The 15,000-nt window shown below is 43.9% G+C and overlaps 1 protein-coding gene across 1 annotated transcript in view; it reads left to right on the top strand.

Annotated features, from left to right (window-relative positions):
* slc44a4 (solute carrier family 44 member 4) overlaps positions 1-15,000 on the top strand; it is a 47,261-nt gene that overhangs the window by 21,386 nt on the left and 10,875 nt on the right. The window contains exons 6-16 of the mRNA XM_063186065.1: positions 1,357-1,488; positions 2,062-2,122; positions 2,287-2,395; positions 6,502-6,585; positions 7,843-7,955; positions 8,110-8,232; positions 8,689-8,788; positions 9,870-9,962; positions 11,206-11,308; positions 11,979-12,083; positions 12,922-13,079. Coding sequence (XP_063042135.1) covers positions 1,357-1,488; positions 2,062-2,122; positions 2,287-2,395; positions 6,502-6,585; positions 7,843-7,955; positions 8,110-8,232; positions 8,689-8,788; positions 9,870-9,962; positions 11,206-11,308; positions 11,979-12,083; positions 12,922-13,079 — 1,181 coding nt within the window. The remainder of the gene's footprint in view (positions 1-1,356; positions 1,489-2,061; positions 2,123-2,286; positions 2,396-6,501; positions 6,586-7,842; positions 7,956-8,109; positions 8,233-8,688; positions 8,789-9,869; positions 9,963-11,205; positions 11,309-11,978; positions 12,084-12,921; positions 13,080-15,000) is intronic.

The raw sequence follows: 15,000 nt of genomic DNA, 5'->3' as shown, positions 1-15,000 counted from the left end.
TGTAGTGACGACGATGACAACACTTTATCTCCGCTTGCAAGACCAAACCAAAACATTGTCTATTTGCATCCAGTTTGCATAGAGCGCTCCCAGATAGCTAGATAGCTCGCTCCCTGTAAACATGTGTGTGTGTGCACCAGATAGGGGAAGTGCAGGGCCGGATTAACGCACAGGCTAGATATGGCTGCCACCTAGGGGCCCCACCTGCCAAGAGGCCCCCACAGGCTAGATATGGCTGCAGCCTAGGGGCCCCCACAGGCTAGATATGGCTGCAGCCTAGGGCCCCCACCTGCCAGGAGGCCCCCACAGGCTAGATATGGCTGCAGCCTAGGGGCCCCCACCTGCCAGGAGGCCCCCACAGGCTAGATATGGCTGCAACCTAGGGGGCATCCTGTAGCCTAGGGCCTCAGGGCATCTTAATCCGGCCCTGGGGATGTGTGTGCTGTGCTTATGTCACTCCGAGCACGGGAACGAGACGGCTCATGTCATCACATCAGATCAGATCAGATGAGCTGCTCAGATGATACCGTGTGACAACGTTTAAAAAAAAAAAAAAACAACAAGAAAAAAGATCACTGGCATCACTTAAGCAAGTGCTACAGCATGCTGTTTGTGTATATTGAGGCAACATTTTAAAAATATCACCATGAATTGACAGCATATTATTGAGTACTAAGATGGTGATGTGGGTGGAGAGGGGGGAAAAAACAAAACAAAGTCATGATGTGGAAAAAAAGAAATGGTTGATGTTATTTTTCAGTTTGTGAAGCATGTGATGTTTGTGATACCATGACTAAGTAAAAAATTAAATTGTATAAAAAAGAGATGGTGATATTGAGGAAGAGGATGATGATGAGGATGAGGATGATGATGGCAATTTAACTTACTGTGCTTGTGTGTGTTTGTGTGTGTGTCTGTGTGTCTGTGTGTATGTGTGTCTGTGTGTCTGTGTGTATGTGTGTACATGCTCCTGTCTGTGTGTCTGTGTGTCTGTGTGCACGTGCGCATGTCTGTGTGTCTGTGTGTCTGTGTGTGTGTGTGTGTGTGTGTGTGTCTGTGTGTCTGTGTGTCTGTGTGTCTGTGTGTCTGTGTGTACGTGCTCCTGTCTGTGTGTCTGTGTGCACGTGCGCATGTCTGTGTGTCTGTGTGTGTGTGTCTGTGTGTACATGCTCCTGTCTGTGTGTCTGTGTGTCTGTGTGCACGTGCGCATGTCTGTGTGTCTGTGTGTCTGTGTGTACGTGCTCCTGTCTGTGTGTCTGTGTGCACGTGCGCATGTCTGTGTGTCTGTGTGTGTGTGTCTGCGTGTCTGTGTGCACGTGCTCCTGTCTGTGTGTACACGTACACCTTTTTGTGCAGGTGTGTGTGTCCCAGTGTCCCAAAGCCTTCTGGGCCCTGGACCCTCTGGCCTACCTCCCCGGAGCAGACCCAAAAGACTACTTCACACAGGAGCTGTGCGTCCCCTCCTTCGACTTGGATACCACTACTCTGGTGAGTGGAGACAGTGATGAGGTGTCTCCGAGACATATCATAAAGTGATATTAGACAACTTCATAGTTGTGATACTGCACTCTATAAATACATATTGTATTGTATTGTATCTGTTCAAATGTGCACATATTGTGTCGCATATGAGTGTGAGCTGTTTCATTAGCCTGGGCCCACTCATATTCCTGTGACGCTCCAAATTTCATGTTTTCATGTTAATGTAATACACATTTGAAATGATCTCGCGGGCCGTATAAAATCCAAGATTTGGACCCCGAGCCTGACTTTGGCATCCCTGCTTTGGGTGATGAATGTTTTTTTTTTTTTTGTTTAAAAAAAAAAAAAAAGTTTTTTTATAGGGGCTTTTATGCCTTTATTTGATAGGACAGTCTGAAATGGTGACAGGAAGTGAGTGGGACAGAGAGACGGGGTGGGGAGTCGGGAAATGACCCCGTCCAGACTCGAACCTGGGTCCCTGTGAGCATGCAAGGCCAAATGTGGGGGGGCTTAGCGCGCTGCGCCACAGCGCCCCCGGGGTATGAACGTTTAATACTCTGCTGCCCTTTTCTCCTTTAGACACCAACACAGATTAAAGACCAAGAGCTATGTCCCGTCTTTCACACGCCGACAACACCCAGTAAGTATGCAACAGGATGTCGCGACCAGTGATTGAATTCATTAGTGTACATTATATTACATTATTACATTACATTACATTGCATTTGGCAGACGCTTTATAAATGCGTTTGCGTGCCCCGTACATGATGTTAACCATGATTACCTCCGTGTTGTCTTGCCCAGTTTTAGGGAGGTGTTTGCCTTCGTTGCTCAATCTCGAGATTCCCACAAACTTCTCCATTGACGGGCTGACGCCGAATCAGACAGTGGATGCCATCAAGGCAGGCACGGGGTATGTTAGACTATTTATGGTAGACATTTATTGAAATGATTAATTTATTTTGTAACGTGCACATTTTAAGCATATTCACAATTACATCTATAGGGCATTTTCACACCTAGACCTCTTTAAGTGACTCAGTCCTCTTGAAGTTAAGTGGACCAAAAAGTGAACCGACCTACGCGACCCAGGTAGCTGGGGTGGTTGAAGAAGTTTCGCCATGAATTTGCTTTATTCGCTCTGGACGCGGCATTGACATGTTTGATTCAGCTAATCACATAACGGCTCTGTCTTGACAGCCTGGGATCATTCGTCATTCAAATTGGTTTTCGCCGAACCGCGTCATAATGATTTGCTTAACGATTAGCTTGAGTTTAATCGTCAAAATTCGCTCTGGTCGCTCAGTTCGCTTCGCTTCACGCCTGTCAAATTCGCTCTGGTAGCTTTATTCACCTTCCCTCCATAGAGAAATAATGACTTCCGCCGCTCAGGTCGCGTAGTTCGCGCTTGGTGTACACAGGGCTTAAAGGGGCATTCCACCGGTGGAGACATGAATATGTTACTGAAAGTGGGTCATATGTATAGTAGAATAGTAACATACATTTCTAATTTGGTGCCTTCTTGGCCAAGAAAAGGCAGAAAATGACTTTTTAGTGCTTGTGGATTTGTGACAACAATCCCCATAATGCACTGCAATGCTCAAGTTCCACAGGCCACACCCAGTTATTTGGGACTCTATGCATCATCCCTCCCTCAACTTGCAGGCAGTGTTGCCAGATTGGGCTGTTTCCCGCCCAATTGGGCTGCTTAGGATGGTCGTGTGCGGGTAAAAATGGCATTTAGCAGAAAAACCCGCCCAATTTTAGCCATAGAAATCAATAGAATTGGGCGGGATTTTGAGCTTCTAGGCTGGTTTTGAGCATTTTTTGGGCTGGAAATCATCAGCCTCATCTGGCAATACTGCTTGCAGGTGCATCACAGTGGGACAGACATCACTGGAAAGGAGAAGCTGGAGCACACTGCAGCTTAGTTTTCAAGACTTTATTTTGTGCACACACGCGACTAACGTTTCTGTGTTGCTACACCTTCTTCAGAGTCAAATGATAGCAAGAGAGAAACACACATTTCAAGACTTGACATTCACAGGTGATCCTACTTGGTTTGGCTAAATTGGTCTGATCTCATTGCAGGTAATTGACCCCACCCCCAACACCAGGACAAGATTGTAGACAATTAGACAGCTTGCCAACTTCCCAAAACAAAATAAAAAAGTGAAAAAAACAATACACAAAGAACATTGTCAATAAAACCACAGCTACAATTATTAGAAGACCACAGCCGCGATGCTGGAACAATTTGTTACAGAGAGCAAGACATTGTGTTCCTCATTTATGCCCTGAGGCTCCACTGAATTTAGAGTATGAATCCAAAATGCCTTTCCACAAAGCCTCTCTGTCTAATTGTCTGCAATCTTGTCCTGGTGTTGGGGGGTGGGGTCAATTACCTGCAATGAGATGAGACCAATTTAGCCAAACCAAGTGGGATCACCTGTGCATGTCAAGTCCTGAAATGTGTGTCTCTCTCTTGCTATCATTTGACTCTGAAGAAGGTGTAGCAACACCGAAACGTTGGTCGGGTGTGTGCACAAAATAAAGTCTTGAAAACTAAGCTGCAGTGTGCTCCAGCTTCTCCTTTCCAGCTATGCCAGTGACTTACTGGCAGTGTTGCCAGATGAGGCTGATGATTTCCAGCCCAAAAAATGCTCAAAACCCGCCTGGAAGCACTAAATCCCGCCCAATTCTATTGATGTCGATGGGAAAGATTGGGCGAGTTTTCCTGTTAAATGCCATTTTTACCCACAGACGGCCATCCCAAGCAGCCCAATTGGGTGGGAAACAGCCCAATCTGGCAACACTGCTTACTGGAGCCTCAATGCCAGTGATTTCAAAAGCACTGGGACACTGATCTGTGATAGGTCTAGAGCATTAGGTCCAACCCCCTATGGGCGGGGTTGAAAAGGTGGGAAAAAGGCTTGTAGTCTCAACAGAAATCCACCTCTCTTACACTTCCTATGTCGATGATGCAAAATGACCATTTTTACATCATTGACATAGGAAGTGTTAAGAGATGAATGTGGATTTCTCCAATCTCAGGGGGAATTGAGAGATTTTTGAAAGACCATTCAAAAGTATGACTGGGTGTCTATCAATGGAAAGCCTAATGCAAAATGGGTGGAGTGTCCCTTTAAAGGACTCAGTTCTGTTTTTGTTCATATTGTGAATGTATTAAAAAAATAACCGGCTGCTCTTTCTGGTCCTGTTGGGCTTTTATGGTGTGTCAGTCCTCTTTTTGATCACACCTCTAAAGCTCTCAAGTGATTACACCTAGTCAAAGGTGTACCTTGTCAGGACTCTTAAGCAGACTGTACTGACACCACATCAACAAAAGTCTCAGCACAGTTCAGTTCCGAGGGGTCTGGGTACGCTTTGGAGCGTTCACAGAAAATGCTGAGTCACAAGTCTGAGATCACTTAAACGGCTGAAAGGGACTAGGTGTGAAAACCCTATATGTTTTTCACACACACACACACACACACACACACACACACACACACACACACACACACACACACACACACACACACACACACACACACACACACACACACACACACACACACACTTTCACATTGTTGACGATGTACAAAACAAATTCTCCTCTGTCTTACCACCAGTGATGGCTCCCTAAATGGGTGAGTGTGGTCGTATGTGTGTAGTAGTGTAGCATGTAGCAGTCGCGCAATGACCAGGGTGCATTATGTTGATTAACGGTAGGGACACATAAGAGGCGAAGCAAGCAAAGCGAAGAGAGGCCACGTCATCAGGTCGTCGCGGCAAATCAAATGGAATGGAACAGTTATGTTGTTGATTTGATTGGGCCGCGGCAGGCGAATACGCCCCTCATTTGCATAACATTAAACTTTCTTCAATAATTTCCCTTCGCTTCGCTCCTGTTCGCTTGCTTTCGCTTGCCATCGCATGCCTTCGCCTCTCTCATAGGAATGAATGGCAAAGTCTGCAAATTCGTGTGTATGTGTCCCTACCGTCAGATGGGATAAGGTCTATTTCACACCAGAACGGGAACGCAGGGCAGGACGGAAGCGATTGGCGGTAGTGAAAATGCATGGAAACAGATCTGTCCTTCCACACCAACGGGAGACGGAAGTGAAAAGGCTTATGACACTTTGAAAAATGCTTATGACACTCTGTGAAAATGAGCACTTATGACACTTTTATGACTGTTCATGCTTATGACAGTGGTGTCAAGTGAAGTACCCCTTACCCCTTCTTTTAACTCTGGTGGCGGACAAGGACAAGCAATCAGCAAAGAATCAGCAAAGAAGTCCATTTCTGTTGATGAAATCTTACAAAAAACACCCCCTTCTGTTTTTTCGACAAATTGCACCCTGGTATTAGTACAAGTACAGTAGTAGTGGATATTGCACTTGTAGTAGTGGATATTGTGGTAATAGTAGCAGCAGTAGTAGTAGTAGTGTACAGTCTTCATTTACATTTTTTTTTACACCTATCACTCTTAATCTTTCTTTTTCTTCAACTTTTTTCTCAAACACACTGAGGAATGACTGAGTGATATGCTATATGCATATATACTTTTGATTGATTGATTGATTGATAGTAGTAGTAGTGTTTGTAGTAACAGTAGTTGTTGTAGTTTCACATTCATGAGGGAATGATGTGCTGTGTGTGACATATTGGATTTACTTTATTCCTTTCTACATAACAGTCTGTACTATAGAGTAAATATTTAAGTTTTCCAGTCTACAATGTTCATGTGTATGTTTCTTATAATTAATGTTTTTTTATGCATTATTATTTTCTGTTTCTGTTACATCTGAGGCCTGTACTAATAAGCCGGTTCAGAAGAGGTCAGTCATCTAATAGAAGAGTCCTGTGTGTTCTTAAGAAAATGAGGACTCCAGGCTCTTCTATTAGATGATTTACCTCTTAACTTAACCTGGTTTACTCCTGAACCAGCTTCTTAGTATAGGCCCTGTTCTCAATTTGATGTCCTCCCTCTTTCTCTCCCATCTTGTCTAGTGACATTGTGTCGAGCTTCAACGCCAAGGAAATCGGCGTTCGCATCTTTGAGGACTTTGCGTCGTCATGGCAGTGGATCGTGGTGTGAGTAGTAGCCCCTCCCCTTTCCCCATGTGCAGCTGTGAAACTTCCTGTTGGTGCACCACTCCCTCTAGTGGCCACTTCCTGAACAATCACCCTCAACATTTATAACAGTTTTTATGATCAAGACCTTAACCTTGAAACAAGCCTTTACACAAATGCAATACCGGGAATATAGAGCATAGTGAGTCGTAAAAAATATGACTAAAAACTATGGTGACAGTCTTTTGAGCTGTGTCATATCATATATGGGTCTGTTTTGGAAACTGTTTTGTCCACAATGACCTTGGGTTGTGGTATAAGGAAGTAAGATTAGAAACCATAATCTTAAACTTCTGGGATTTTTGAAAAAGTGTTTCCTGTTTCCTGCATCAGGCTAAACCTGTATATTATCCACTTACGCACATGTATGTCTTAGTCAACACATCCGTCAGTAGGCGTGGTGTTTTTTTAGCGTTCTTTTTTCTTGTGTGTGTGCGTGTTGTGTGTTGAGTAGGGTTGCCAACTGTCAATGAAAAACAATACGGGTCATGTAGCCCCTTAATGCACGCCGTACCTCCTGTGGCACGCTGTAATAGACATTGAAAGTTAACTACTATAGTACTACACTACTATGACAGTGCACGGGGCCTTTAGTAATATATTATTTAGTAACATTATGACTTGGTCATTGCCATTCTGGTAACAGCTAATTTATAAACCTGTGTCTTAAGGGGTTAATTGAGGCGGGGGTGCTCCCCTGGAAAATGTAGCATTTCTCAGATGTAATTTTCTGCATTTTAACGCCCCCCGTGTCCTGTTTCAGGTCAATACTTATATGTCTAAATACAGGACGATTTCGTATTGCAAGGAACGGTTGGCAACCCTAGTGTTGTGTGTGTGTGTGTGTGTGTGTTTCCCCCTTTCATAGAGGCCTACTTGATAGCCATGCATGTTGTTGAAGAATGTAGCTTTTGAGTTTTCTTGTCTTGGTGCGGGCGCGTGTTTGTGCGTGCGTGCGTGTGTGTGTGTGTATGTGTGCGTGCTGCTTCTGCACAATGTAGTTTCAAAGTTTTCTTGTGTTGTGTGTGTGTGTGTGTGTGTGTGTGTTTGTGTTTGTGCGTGCCTGCCTGCCTGCGTGCGTGTATGTGTGCGTGCCTGCCTGCATGTGCGTGTGTGTGTGTGTTCCCCGTGTGCGTGCGTGTGTGCGTGCGTGCGTGTGTGCGTCCGTGCGTCCGTCCGTGCATGCGTGCGTGTGTGCTTGTGTGTGTGTGTGTGTAGAGGCCTACTGATCGCCATGTTGGTGAGCCTGCTCTTCCTGCTGCTCCTGCGTTTCCTGGCTCCCATCCTCATCTGGGGGCTCATCATCGGACTGCTGGGCGTCGGCGCCTTTGGTAAGAACAAAAGTGTAAAGGTAGTTTGAGGGATACACACACTCAATTATGACAAAATATGTAGTGACTGCACTTTGTAGGTCTGCAGTAGTTACACAGTGATGAGTCATTGTAATTTGATGTAAACCTAATGTTTATGTTAATGTTATTCCAGGTATTTTCTACTGCTGGCGGGAGTGGGATGCACTAAAGAACACCTCCACCACCCTCCAAGATATCGGCCTCACCACCGACGTCCAAGTCTACCTCCAGGTCAAAGACACATGGCTCGCTTTTTGTGAGTTCAGGTTTTTTTATTGATTTATTTTTCGATAGAGCAATGTTATTATGTATGAAAGGCTAGGCATCATTTACAAGAACCTCTGATGACAATATGCAGGTCTACCTCCAGGTCAAATACACCTGGCTCGCTTTTTGTGAGTTCAGGTTTTTAATTGATTTATTTATTTTTTTGATAGAGCAATATTATTACGTATTAAAGGCTAGGCATAATTCCCAAGAACCTCTGATGACATGCAACTCTACCTACATTAAATTTGTATTTCTTTCGCACACCTCAGCTGGCAGGTGCATCGGAGATGGCCCATTGGTCACTCAGCAGACAACTTGAACAATTTTAACATCTTTTATTTCTTTCTTGCTTTCTTTCTTTTTCTTCTTTTTCTTTTTCTGTCCTGTATCTTTGCTTTTATTCATTTTCCCTCTCTCCCTCTCTCTCTCTCTCTCTCTTCAGTGATCATCGTGAGTGTGTTTGAGGGGATTATCCTGCTGACTCTCATCTTCTTGCGCACGCGAATTCTCATCGCCATCGCTCTCATCAAGGAGGCCAGCAAGTAAATACACACACACACACACACACACACACACACACACACACACACACACACACACACACACACACACACACACACACACACACACACACACAAGAGCTGCACAAGAAGAACTATTATGAATAGCACAAATAGATAGCTAATGTTATTATGCCACCAGGGCTGTAAATTAACTTTTTTCATTCCAAGCCAATTTGGCTAGTAGCACCCATACACTCACTTGAAGTGGCTCGTAAGATTTATTTCCCAGCAGCTAAGCTGAATATTCACCAGAATTGGCCGGTTGGCTGGTGTTAATTTAGAGCCTTGAATGTCACAAAGTCAGCCATTACATCAAACCATTCTGTGTCTTAAAGTTAAAGGATAACTTCTGCCAATTTCAACATGTAGTTGTGATGCTCTCACTACCCCGGACTTGTCAGTGCCTGAGAATACTTTTTTTTCCCTCAGCCTTATCCGAGATCCTGGTCATTGTAATGGGGGCAGTTGTTTGTTTACATTTCAAAAAAACATCTTGATTTGTTTCCAATAACATCCAAAAGGTTATGCAACATCAGCAGACAACTAGCAAACAACAATACCTTTTGGGATAATATTTGGAGTAGGCCTATGTTAAGAAGGTTTTTAGTCTAAAAATGTCCAAAAAAAAATGCAGCATCACCGGGTACTGACAAGTCAAGGGTAGCGTGAGCAATGCAACAGCATTTTGAAATTGGAAGAAGTTATCCTTTAATGTAGTACTCTGGCTTCTGGATTAATCATTCTTTTATTTAAACCTTGAGAAGTGATGATTCTTGCTTTGAGTCATTATTTAACGCCTTTTTTCACCCCATCAGCAACTTGAAACATGATAGACGCTACTCTTGTGTGCAGTGTGTCCGTATATCGCGTTTGTCTGTATTAGCAGTCAATAACATACTGTACATAATATGTACTACATAATGTACACATGTACATGCTGCTGGTGTATTGTTGATTAACTGTGTGTGTGTGTGTGTGTGTGTGTGTGTGTGTGTGTGTGTGTGTGTGTGTGTGTGTGTGCGTGTATGTGTGTGTGTGCGCGTGTGTGTGTGTTTTGCAGGGCGGTGAGTCACATGATGTCTACCCTCTTCTATCCAATCGTCACCTTCCTCATGCTGCTGGTGTGTTTCTCATACTGGGGCATCACAGCCTTGTATCCTTTACACAAATAAAGTGTGTGTGTGTGTGTGTGCACGTGCGTGTGTGCGTATGTTATATGGTATCCTCTTGCAAAGGTATGTGTGTGTGTGTGTGTGTGTGTGTGTGTGTGTGTGTGTGTGTGTGTGTGTGTGTGTGTGTGTGTGTGTGTGTGTGTGTGTGTGTGTGTGTGTGTGTGTGTGTGTGTGTGTGTGTGTGTGTGTGTGTGTGTGAAAGCCCACCTGGGAAACTCCCATTGTCATTGTGACACAACGCTCCACAGCACACAGTGCTCACTGCACACAACGAAATTGCATTCATGCCTTCCTTGTGGAAGGCAACCCTAAACAGCCGTGGGACGAGACGGTACCATGCTCAGGGTACCTCAGTCATGGAGGAGGATGGGGGAGAGCACTGCTTGATTACTCCCCCCACCAACCTGGCTGGTCAGGAGTTCAAACCGCAACCTTTGGGCTACAAGTCTGACCATGTCTGACCCTAACCGTGTGTGCGTGTGCGTGTGCGTGTCCGTGTGCGTGTTTGTGTGCGTGTGTGTGTTTGCCTTAGTTACAAAAATAGGCACCACTGAAACACCACTTTTGGGTCCAAGTTAAAAAGCCTCAGATCATGTCACGTAATCACTAACGTCCCTTTTGTCCCACTATAAACTTTATTGCATCACGTCCCAACAAATGCATTCCAGCGTCTGGAGGTCCTCACTCAGCCTGGCCTGGGGGAGAAATATGGCCCAGGCACGTTTGGCATAAAGGGGCCCCTTTTTTTACATTTCTGAAAATAGGGGCCCAGAATGGTGTGGGGCCCACCGGGAAATGCCCGCTATGCCAGAAGGCCAGTCCAACCCTGCATGTCTGGCGATCCTCACTTGGTGATTGATTTACTTTGACTGGTGACTGTTGCTAAGATACCTGGCCACCCCAGGGGGCCCTGTCTACAAGAATGGGAAATGCAGCCCGGTCTGAAACACTATTTTGACCACCGTGTCTACTTTATGTTGCTACATTTATATATTACCTTTTTGTTTTGCTTGGACTGTTTACTTATTTTAACTTCACTTTCATTCATCACCTGTTACCAATGTGGACGCAATAAATTATTTTCTGCACTGTAACATAAAGAGTGCGCGTTCAATCCCAGCCAAGGCCTATAGTAGTGTTTCTCCATTCCTTGGAACTTTGGAAAAATGGAACTTACATCCTCACTTGGTGATTGGTTTACCTTGACTGGGGGCTGTTGCTAAGATACCTGGCCACCTCTGGGGGTCCTGTCTACAAGCTGGTGGCCCTGAACGCCACTGAGGGAGACTGCACTGGCATCAACGGGACAGAGACCTGCGACCCAGCCGTGAGTATGTGTGTGTGTGTGTGTGTGTGTGTGCGTGCGTGCGTGCGTGCGTGTATGTGTGTGGGAACTTGAGTGGCTTCGGAGTCACTTTGACCACACCTTAACCCTGTGTGTGTGTGTGTGTGTGTGTGTGTGTGTGTGTGTGTGTGTGTGTGTGTGTGTGTGTGTGTGTGTGTTTGTTTGTATAAATGTTAGTCATCACTGGCAGAGTCAGTCTAGAAGAGTGAGATCCTTGGCATAAGGGCAAGGTTTCCCAAACTGGGGTGTATGCAAACACTTAATCATCTTCCTCTTCATCATCATCTTCACCCTCCTCCTCTTCACCCTCCTCCTCTTCCTCACCCTCTTCACCCTCCTCATCCTCTTTCTCCTCCTCTTCATCACCTTCCTCTTCATCACCATCTTCCTCTTCCTCACCCTCTTTCTCCTCCTCCTTCATCACCTTCATCATCATCTTCCTCTTCTTCTTTCTCCTCCTCCTCTTCGTCTTCCTCCTCCTCATCACCTTCATCATCTTCCTCTTCCTCAACCTCTTTCTCCTCCTCCTCTTCACCACCCTCCTCCTCTTCACCCTCCTCCTCTTCCTCATCCTCTTCATCTTCCTCACCCTCTTCCTCTTCCTCAACCTCTTTCTCCTCCTCCTCCTCCTCTTCCTCTTCCTCCTCCTCAGACCTTTAACTCCACCAGTTATGCGTCGTCGTGCCCGTCTGCGCGCTGCATGTTCATCAAGTATAACGACGAGGGCCTGTTCCAGAGGAACCTCTTCAACCTGCAGGTAGGGATGGGCCATATCAGGACGATATTAAAGGGACACACTGTGTGAGATTTTTAGTTATTTCCAGAATTCATGCTGCCCATTCACTAATGTTACCTTTTTCATGAATACTTACCACCACCATCAAATTCTAAGTATTCATTATGACTGGGAAAATTGCACTTTTCATACATGAAAAGGGGGATCTTCTCCATGGTCCGCCATTTTGAATTTCCAAAAATAGCCATTTTTAGCTGTAAAATGACTCTACTTGGACCATACTAGAACATTTTTGTTTATTACTTAGAAAACTTTAATGTAAAGATCAAATTTGGCAATTGGCAGCCCCGTTTCAATGACCATTTCCTGCACAGTGTCCCTTTAAAGGAACAGTCCACCATTTTTTGATTTTCAGATTTTCCGTATTTCCGAGAATTATTCATGAATGTGTGCACGTCATGAGAGTGTCACCAGTGTGTTAACATTTAATTTATTCCTAATTGCAAATAAATTGCAAATACATATATAAAATCGTGAAAAAAAAATCTAAATCAAAATTTTATGTGAGATAACATCGCAATATGACATTTTTGCCATTTCGGTTTTTAGAGTGAGAAGTCCGCACACTTAGAAACCTTTTTGTTGAATTTCATTATTTCATGGCAGGATAACGTTTCGAGAAGACTGTTGAGGTCCTGCCATGAAATAATAAAATACAACAAAAAGGATTCTAAAGTGTGCAGACCTTTCACGCTGAAAACTACAGTTGGCCTTCGTCCTTCGCACCTTTCCCTGGGATGTGCACAATCCTCTTCTTCAACTCAACATGTTTGCTATTTCGTCCTCTTTTTACCTGCAGATCTATAACGTGGTGGCCTTCCTGTGGTGCATGAACTTTGTGATCGCGTTGGGCCAGTGCACCCTGGCGGGGGCCTTCGCCTCCTACTACTGGGCCTTCAGCAAGCCTGACGACATCCCCACATTCCCCCTCGTGGCCTCCTTTATGAGGAGCATACGGTGAGATTACATTACATTACACTACATTACACTACATTACATTACATTACATTACATTACATTACATTACATTACAGCACATTACATTACATTACATGGCATTACATTACATGGCCTTACATGACATTACATGACATTACATTACATTACATTACATGACATTACATTACACTACATTACATGACATTACATTATTACATTACATTACATTACATTACATTACTACACTACAGCCCGACGACATCCCCACATTCCCCCTCGTGGCCTCCTTCATGAGGAGCATACGGTGAGATTACATTACATAACATTACATTACATTGCATCACATTACATTACATTGCATTACATTACACTGCATTACATTACATTACATTGCATTACATTTGGCCTTCAGCAAGCCCGACGACATCTGCCATTTCCTGATCCTCTCAAGTCTCTTTCTCCCAAACATTTCCTGTTTAATCTCTGGTACCCCATCAAATATTAAAGGCACAAAAAGGCTCAAAAATATGTACAAATATGACTAATGTTATTTTTTAAAACTACATGATTAGCATTCAGTCAGATATGACCCTTGAAGTGGGGTCACTACCATTGTCAACATCCATTCACCAGTAGGCTAGTGAGTGATTTGTCGTTTTGTTTTTGTTAGTACCATAGCAAGTCACTAGGGGGCGCCCTAGTAAAGCTTTTCATTTACTTTCTGGTTTATGTAAGTCTGTATGTTTTATTTTTTTCCCTCCTTCTCTCTCTCTCTCTCTCTCTCTCTCTCTCTCTCTCTCTCTCTCTCTCTCTCTCTCTCTCTCTTGTGTTGTGTGAAACACGGAAATGCATTCTCTGTGCAAAGTGAAATGTCACAGGCCCTTGTTTTGAACCACAGGCTGTTTTGCATGAGATGTTATATAAGCATGTGCCGTGTGCCAATGGGCTCATTGACATGATACACATTTAATCCAGAATTAACTCACTTTAATTCTGAACAAAGCTTTAATCCCGCCTTGAAAACGCAATGTTCACACACTTCACAATTCGGAATTAGATGAAAGATCAAAGTAAACTCGACGGAACTATTTAATTCTGAATTATTACTTCGTAATTAAAAACGTCATGTAAATGTACGTGTAGCCATTGTGTATTTCCTTGTCTTGTGCTTTAGCCTGCCACTCTGAGGAGCTGGAATGGCTTCAGTGTTTCCTCTTTGTTGAATCAGCAACATTGACATGTGACTTACGACTTAACTCTTCTGGGGTGCATTTGTCGAAACCATAGTTGGTAACTTTGTTAGCTACTTTGTTGTTTACAATGCAATTTCCAATTGACAACTACACAAGTTGCTAACTGGCTAACAACTACATTTTTGAGAAACGCACCACAGATCTCAAAAGCAAGGTCTAAAACAGGAAGAGGCCTGTGTGGTGAACATATAAGTGAAGTGACCTCCATTTTGTGTGTTGTGTTGTGTTGTGTATTTGGCTGCACCACGTGGGCTCTCTGACGTTCGGCACTCGACACTGTGTCTCACAATTGTCACACACACACACACACACACACACACACACACACACACACACACACACACACACACACACACACACACACACACACACACACACACACACACACACACATACACACACACACACACACACATACACACACACACACACACACACACACACAATGTTTGATCAGAGTAACTGGCCATAGAGACCTAAGTTTTGATTATTCTTCGTATTATGTGCTATTATTGCATTTCTTGTTGTTATTGTGTGTCCGAATTGAATTTCTCATAAGCAATTCCTGCAGAAATTAGCGCACTTATTGTCTTATATTGTCATTGATGTGATGGTAATGTATACCTTATAATACCTCTATGGTGTTATAATTATATTTTTAACAATGTAAGTGACCTCCATTTTGT

This window comes from Engraulis encrasicolus, chromosome 20 (assembly GCF_034702125.1).
Source record: "Engraulis encrasicolus isolate BLACKSEA-1 chromosome 20, IST_EnEncr_1.0, whole genome shotgun sequence".
Classification (NCBI taxonomy): Eukaryota; Metazoa; Chordata; class Actinopteri; order Clupeiformes; family Engraulidae; genus Engraulis; species Engraulis encrasicolus.
Note: the sequence above shows the minus strand (reverse complement) of the source record. Positions and strands in the feature narration are given on the sequence as shown.